Source organism: Melanerpes formicivorus, unplaced genomic scaffold (genome assembly GCF_026170545.1).
Source record: "Melanerpes formicivorus ecotype bairdi unplaced genomic scaffold, bMelFor1.0.p_v2 SCAF_2606, whole genome shotgun sequence".
NCBI classification, from domain to species: domain Eukaryota; kingdom Metazoa; phylum Chordata; class Aves; order Piciformes; family Picidae; genus Melanerpes; species Melanerpes formicivorus.
Window position 1 is genome coordinate 5,151 of NW_027144957.1, and position 7,394 is coordinate 12,544.

Genomic DNA, 7,394 nt, shown 5'->3' on the forward strand with positions numbered 1-7,394 from the left:
TTTCTCCTGTAACTTGCAAGCTGGTGACCTCCTTAGGAGCACCACTGTGTTGTTCACAAAGTTCTTTGCTGTTGCAAAGCTGGGAGAAGTGTGAGGTTCAGCTGATGAAGTTTCTCTCTTTAGGAGTGTCTGCTCAGCTGTCCTCTTCCTGGATCTCGGAGCTTTGTCTCTCCCTGTTTGCGGTGCCCCGACAAGGACTTGTGCCGACACATCCTCGGGAAGCTGAAACCACCAAAGGGTTTAATGGGTTTGAGACAAAATTCACCCAACTCCTTCTGCGGTGGTGTACGGGAAAGAGTCGGTAGGGGAAGCCGCAGGACAGCCTGCAGCAAAGCTCAGGACTTGTTCCCTCGCCTCTGCCTTCTGCACGTCTCCTCGTCGGCCGCCTGTAAGCGAGACGCTTCACCAGCTGGCTTGTTTGAAATCAGCAAAGTTATGGCATGGAAGTTATCTGGTAGGAGTCGTTGCTAAACAGATGTAGTTGAAGCTTTGTATCTTCCGTTCTCTCTACTAGTTACTCTAATCTTGCCCTGTTGGTTTAGCCCATCAGTTTTCATGTTCTCTTCATCTATTAGTAGCAGAAGAAAGGGCCCCTTGATTCCAGTATTTCTTGCTGTAGTTCAGAGGTAGAGTTGGAGTTGGCTTTCCCTCTGACCTTTTATACTTTTACTTTGTGTTAAGTGGAACCCAAAACTGAATAGGATACTTTGTGTAATCTTTGTGATACTTTGTGTACATCTGCTTGGATCTCCTACAGGCCACCTGACCAGCAGATCCAAGCAGATGAGGCCCTCCACAGGCAAATAGAAGTGGCTTCCAGGTCACAAGCCCTGGTCCTCATGGGTGATTTCAACCACCCGGACATCTGATGGAGAGACAACACAGCAAGGCACCAGCAATCCAGGATGTTCCTGGACTGCATAGAAGACAACTTCCTCCTCCAAATGGTGGAGGAACCAACAAGAAATGGTGCTATGCTGGACCTTGTTCTCACCAACAGGGAAGGGCTGGTAAGCAATGTGAGGCTCATAGACGGCCTTGGCTGCAGTGACCATGAAGCAGTTGAATTTAACATCCTCAGGGCAATCAGGAGGAAGTATTCCAAGCTCACGACCCTAGACTTTAGGCATGCAGATTTTGATCGCTTCAGGGATCTGCTAGCCAAAGTGTCGTGGGACAAAGCCTTGGAGGGAAGAGGGACCCAGGACAGCTGGTCAGTATTCAAGGACCACCTCCTCTGTGTCCAGGAGCTCTGTGTACCAACAAAGAGAAAAGCAGGTAAGAATGCTAGGAGGCCTGCCTGGATGGGCAGGGAGCTACTGGACACACTATTACTTAAAAGGAAACTCTACAGGAAGTGGAGGGAAGGACAGGTAGAACAGGGGGAATACAAGGAAGCTGCCCAAGCAGCAAGAGTCCTGGTTAGGAAAGCCAAAGCAGAGTTTGAGTTGAATCTAGCCAGGGAGATTAAAGGGAACACTAAGAACTTTTACAGGTATATTAATGGGAAGAAGAAGACTAGGGAAGGTGTGGGCCCCCTCAGAAAGGAAAATGGTGACATGGTCACAAGTGATGAGGAAAAGGCTGAGGTACTTAATAACTTCTTTACCTCAGTCTTCACTGCAAGGGCCTCTAGCCACACTCCTGATGTTATGGAAGTCAAAGCCAGGGACAGGGAGGAAGAACTGCCCATTGTAAGTGCAGATCAGGTTCGTGATCATCTGAAGAACCTGAAAGTGTTCAAGTCCATGGGACCCGACGGGATACACCCACAGGTGCTGAGAGAACTGGCAGAGGAGGTTGCTAAACCCCTCTCTATTATATTTCAAAAGTCCTGGCAGTCTGGGGCAGTCCCCACAGACTGGAAAAGGGGAAACATTGCTCCCATCTTCAAAAAGGGCAAGAAGGAGGAACCAGGGAACTCCAGGCCAGTCAGTCTCACCTCTGTGCCTGGAAAGATCATGGAGCAGATCCTCCTGGAGTCACTACTCGCTCAAAAGAATAGTGAAGAGGTGATTGGGAACAGTCAGCATGGCTTTGCCAAGGGCAAATCCTGCCTGACCAACCTGGTGGCCTTCTATGAGCAGGTGACAAAATTAATAGATGAGGGGCGAGCAACTGATGTCATTTACCTGGGCCTGAGCAAAGCCTTCGACACTGTCCCACACCACATCCTGGTCTCCAAACTGGTGACACATGGGTGTGATGGGTGACCACTAGATGGATAAGGAACTGGCTTGATGGCCGCACCCAAAGAGTGGCTGTCAATGGCTCCATGTCCCAGTGGAGGCCAGGGACAAGTGGAGTCCCTCAGGGATCAGTCCTGGGACCTGTCTTATTCAACATCTTTGTGGGTGACATGGACAGTGGCATTGAGTGCACCCTCAGCAAGTTTGCTGATGACACCAAGCTGTGTGATGCAGCAGACACGCTGGAGGGAAGGGAGGCCATCCAGAGGGACCTTGACAGGCTGGAGAGGTGGGCACAAGCCAACCTCATGAAGTTCAATAAGAGCAAGTGCAGGGTCCTGCATCTGGGTCGAGGCAATTCCAGGCACAAATCCAGGCTGGGCAGTGACTGGCTGGAGAGTAGCCCTGAGGAGAGAGACTTGGGGGGGGGGTGCTGGGGGACGAAAAGCTCAACAGGAGCTCTCAGTGTGCACTTGCAGCCCGCAAAGCCAATCAGATCCTGGGCTGCATCGGGAGAAGTGTGGCTAGCAGGTCGAGGGAGGTGATCCTCCCCCTCTACTCAGCCCTGGTGAGACCCCACCTGGAGTACTGTGTCCAGTTCTGGAGCCCCTATTAGAAGAGGGATGTGGAGGTGCTGGAACATGTCCAGAGAAGGGCCACGAGGATGATCAGAGGGCTGGAGCACCTCTCCTATGAGGACAGACTGAAGGAGTTGGGGCTGTTCAGTCTGCAGAAGAGAGGGCTCCGAGGTGACCTCATTGTGGCCTTCCAGTATCTGAAGGGGGCCTACAGGAAGGCTGGGGAAGGACTTCTCAGGATCTCAGGGAGTGATAGGACTAGGGGGAATGGAATGAAGCTGGAGGTGGGGAGATTCAGGCTGGATGTGAGGAGGAAGTTCTTCCCCATGAGAATGGTGAAACCCTGTAATGGGTTGTCCAGGGAGGTGGTCGAGGCCCCGTCCCTGGGGGTGTTTAAGAGCAGGCTGGATGAGGCTCTGTCCAGCCTGATCTAGTGTGGGGTGTCCCTGCCCATGGCAGGGGGGTTGGAACTAGATGATCCTTGTGGTCCCTTCCAACCCTGAATGAAACTATGAAACTATGAAACTATGAAAGAGTGATTGCCCATTGGAATGGGCTGCCCGGGGAGGTGGTGGAGTCGCCGTCATTGAAGGTGTTCAGAAGGAGACTTGATGGGGTGCTTGGTGCCATGGGTTAGCTGTTTGGGTGGGTTGGATTGGTTGATGGGTTGGACACGATGATCTTGAAGGTCTCTTCCAACCTGGTTTGGTTTATTCTAATAAAAGTTTATTCTAATAAAGAGCTGCCTGCCAGGACCTGAAGGGATCCTGCAGGAAGGCTGCAGAGAGACTTTTGCTGAGGGTGTCTGAGACAGGCTATGGGGGAATGGTTTGAGGCTGAGGCAGAGCAGGGTTGGAGTGGAGCTGAGGAAGAAGTTCTTCGGTATGAGGGTGGTGAGACTCTGGCACAGGCTGCCCAGGAGACTGTGGATGCTTCCTGCCTGGGGGAGTTCAAGGCCAAATTGGATGAGGCCTTGAGCAGCCAAGTCTAATTGAGAGGTGTCCCTGGGCATGGCAGGGAGGTTGGAGTAGATCATGTCTGAGGTCCCTTCCAACCTGAGCCACTCTAGGATTCTGTGTGTCCCTATGCCCTAACCACTGCCTGCAGAGGAGCCGAGCACCCCAAGCCTGCTTTCCCCCACGCACAAGGTCTTGCACTGAGCAGTTTGCAGAGGAGATAATGACATTCCCAATTTGCTTAGAGAAGAGATAGAGGGGGGGAAAAAGAAAGAAGGAAAGCAGGCTAAGTGATGCCTGCCCTGGATATTCAGCTGCTGCTGATCTTGCCCCCTCCTCCAGGAACAGCGTAACCCTAATAATCCTTCTAGCACCCTGTAACGAAGGCTAATAAACACCTAAGGGGTTTGCTTGAACAAAGGATCTTGGCACCGGCCATAGGAAACCCCTAGCCCGTGGCTGGTATGGGGGAAGAACAAGTAGCAGGATGTGGGTTGCCCACCTGAGACCCCCCCAGCTCAGTCCCTCTGTGCCCCCCTGCCTGGTTTCCTGCTCCCCTGGGGGTTTCTGGGGTGAGGGACTTTTGGCAAGGGCTCGTAGGGACAAAAGGAAGTGGAATGGCTGTGAGCTGGAGGAAGGGAGATTTAGATTGGAGATTAGGAAGAAATTCTTTCCAGTGTGGGTGGGGAGGCACTGGTACAAGCTGCCCAGGGAGGCTGTGGATGCCCCTTCCCTGGCGGTGTTCATAGTCAGGTTGGATGAGACCTTGAGCAACCTGGGCTGGTGGAAGGTGTTGATGGGGGTTGGAACTGGATGATATTTAAGGTCCCTTCCATCCCAAACCATTCCATGATTCTGTGATCTTCAGCCATGGAAATGCTGCTGCAGCCTTTTACACAGCAGTTTGTAGGTAACTCTCGGTTCCTTTTGATAGGACATCAACTGGAGCTGGAAGTAGGAGGGGACGAACTGTGGCATGTGGCTTTCCTTTGTGTTAGTATCCATTTGAAGAAGCCTGTAGCATTTTCATTCTCACCTAACAGTAGATGATATTGTCAGAGAGCAGAGACAATCTGGAACTTAGCTGACTCTGTAAGGCAGAAAAAATCCTTTTTCTGGAGCTCTTGAATTCCCTGCTGCAACAAGTTTGTTCAGGTCTGCTGCTGAAGAGGGCATTTGTGATCTGATTTTTAATGGAGCACTCTGCTTCATGTGTTCTGAGGAAAGGCTCACTCTTTAGGAGCCCTTGGCTGTGAATTGCTGTCAGACTAGTGATTGCTTTAATTTTTGTCATAAGGCTTCTGGGCTGTCAGTAACCCAGCTTCATTAAAAGTAATTGTCCTTGCTACATACATAAGCAGGGAGAGTTCTTGTGCTGCATGTAAACAGCTGGCAATAGTTTTTCTTTGCTTCCCACAGTTTCCAGCTCTGGGCTTGAAAAAGTGGGAGAGAGAAGATGGGAAGAAATTTTGGTCTAATGTTTTTGTGTTTGCTTGTCTAGAACAAACTCACAATGCTGGACATAGCATCCAACAGAATCAAGAGGATTGAGAACATCAGTCACTTAACAGAGCTGCAGGAGTTCTGGGTAAGCATAGGATGGAACTGTCCCTGGAATGTCCCTACAGCAAGTGAACAAAAACCTTCTGGTGAGGAGCAATGGGAGGGTGGTGTACATCTATATCTCTGAGTAAGCTCAGATTCACATATTGCACTGGGTTGGGAGGGACCCTCAAAGGTCATCTTGTTCAAGCCCCTTGCACTCAGCAGGGACACCTTCAACTAGATCAGGCTGCCCAGGCCCAAAAGGAATTTGATCTTGAATGTCTCTGGGGATGCCCCCTCGATGGAGGTGTTCAAGGCCAGGCTGGATGAGGCCTTGAGCAGCCTGGGCTGGTGGGAGGTGTCCCTGCCCAAGGCAGGGTTTGGAGCTGGATGGTCTTTAAGGTCCCTACCAACCCACTCTATGATTATCTGCCAGGCAGCAAACAGTGCACAAAGTTTCCACTTCACTGTGGATGGCCGAGGTGAGGAAGTTGTTCTTGAATGGGGGCACAGCTGATCCATTGCTGGGGTTTTTTAATGATTATTTTTTGTTATTGCTGTTAGTGTTTAAAGGTGATACTGCTTTAGTCACTGCTTCTGCATCCAAAAGCAAAGGATGGCTGAAGTCTCCAGGTTGCCAGCAGTTGGAGCATCATCCCCTTGTAATTCCTCTGCAGTGCCAGCAATGAGGCACCTCCTAGGCTTGGTCCCTGGATCAGGGAGCTTGGCACTTTCTGGAGTGGAGGAACAGTTTTGGTGGGAAAGTGATGTAGAGGGGGGAGGAAAATGCCACTTTTCACATCAGTTTGGGACCAATTTTAATGTTTCCTGGGAAATCATGAAAGTAAAGATTTCAGTGTAAGAAAATCTTGGCAGTAAACATTTCTAGCCCTTAAATGTGCAGTGGATCAACTGGGACACTGTTGTAAAGAGACTGTCTCAATGTCTTGCAGGGTGTTTTATCCTAATTCATAGATCACAGAATGGTTGGGTTGGAAGGGACCTTAAAGATCATCCAGTTCCAGGCCTCTGCCTTGGGCAGAGGGACACCTCCCACTAGACCAAGTTACTCGAGGCCTGGATATGCTCTCAGAGGGGTGGAGCCTTTGATCACTACCCCAGGACAGTGTAGGGATGGTTAGCGAGGGCCTGCCTGGAATGTCTGACAGGAAAGCACAGCTGGGAGGCTCCAGGGGGTAAAGGGTCACATAGCCAGGGCCATCTCACATGTGCATGAAGACTGTACAGTGCCACTGCCTTGGGCTTGTAGAAATCCTCCTGTGCGGTGGCTCTGTGGCGAGGCTGCTGCTAACCAGGCTTAGCTTGCAAGTATCTGTTGGTGTGAGCCTCCCCTGTATGTGCCGTGCAGATGAATGACAACCTGGTGGAGAGCTGGAGTGACCTGGATGAACTGAAAGGAGCCAAAAACTTGGAAACCGTCTACCTGGAGCGAAATCCCTTGCAGAAGGACCCCCAGTACCGGCGCAAAATCATGCTGGCCCTCCCCACTGTCCGGCAGATTGACGCCACCTTTGTTCGATTCTAAACCTCCTCCTGCTGCCCTCCTTGGAGAAATGTCCCAGCTGGGTTTTCTATCCACTTAACCACACAGCCCAAGTCTTCAGTACACTGTCACAGAGCAGATGGTCAAGAAAAAGCACTGAGTACCAGATCCTGTGTACGATGCACTCATTGTTTTTGAGATGTTGTTGTTATTATTATTAAATCTTAATATGGAGACTTCTCTCCGTTTCTGCCTCTTGCTGGTGGGGGAGGTTTGGCCAGCATCATTGCCGCAGACTGAAGTCACCTGGAGCCACTTGCTGACTTCTCTTGGCTCTGTGACACAGCTTTGGGTTAGTGACATCCTTGCAAACATCACTGCCAGATCCAGTCACAGTGGTGGTCTGTCAAAGGATGAAAAGATGGGGAACACCGTTCATGTGGGGCAGAGTCAGAGAGAGACACCCATCCAAGTCACCCTCAGAGCTGCATCCGCTCCTTCTCCTCTGTCAAACGATAGAAAACTACAAGAAGAAATAAATGGGAAGGGTGATTGATTGGTGGTGCTTTGATTCATTCTGATCTGTGGTGGATTTGAATCTTTGGAAGCCTGGAATGAATCC

General features: G+C 50.7%; 1 protein-coding gene across 1 annotated transcript; it reads left to right on the top strand.

Moving 5' to 3' along the window:
- Nucleotides 1-890: 890 nt before the first annotated feature.
- Nucleotides 891-7,012, top strand: LOC137461586 (protein phosphatase 1 regulatory subunit 7-like). Its single transcript, XM_068171273.1, has 3 exons — nucleotides 891-1,010; nucleotides 5,225-5,311; nucleotides 6,638-7,012. The coding sequence occupies exons 1-3, from the start codon at nucleotides 906-908 to the stop codon at nucleotides 6,812-6,814; spliced, it is 369 nt and encodes a 122-aa protein (XP_068027374.1). The 5' UTR covers nucleotides 891-905; the 3' UTR covers nucleotides 6,815-7,012.
- The last annotated feature ends 382 nt before the right edge of the window (nucleotides 7,013-7,394 follow it).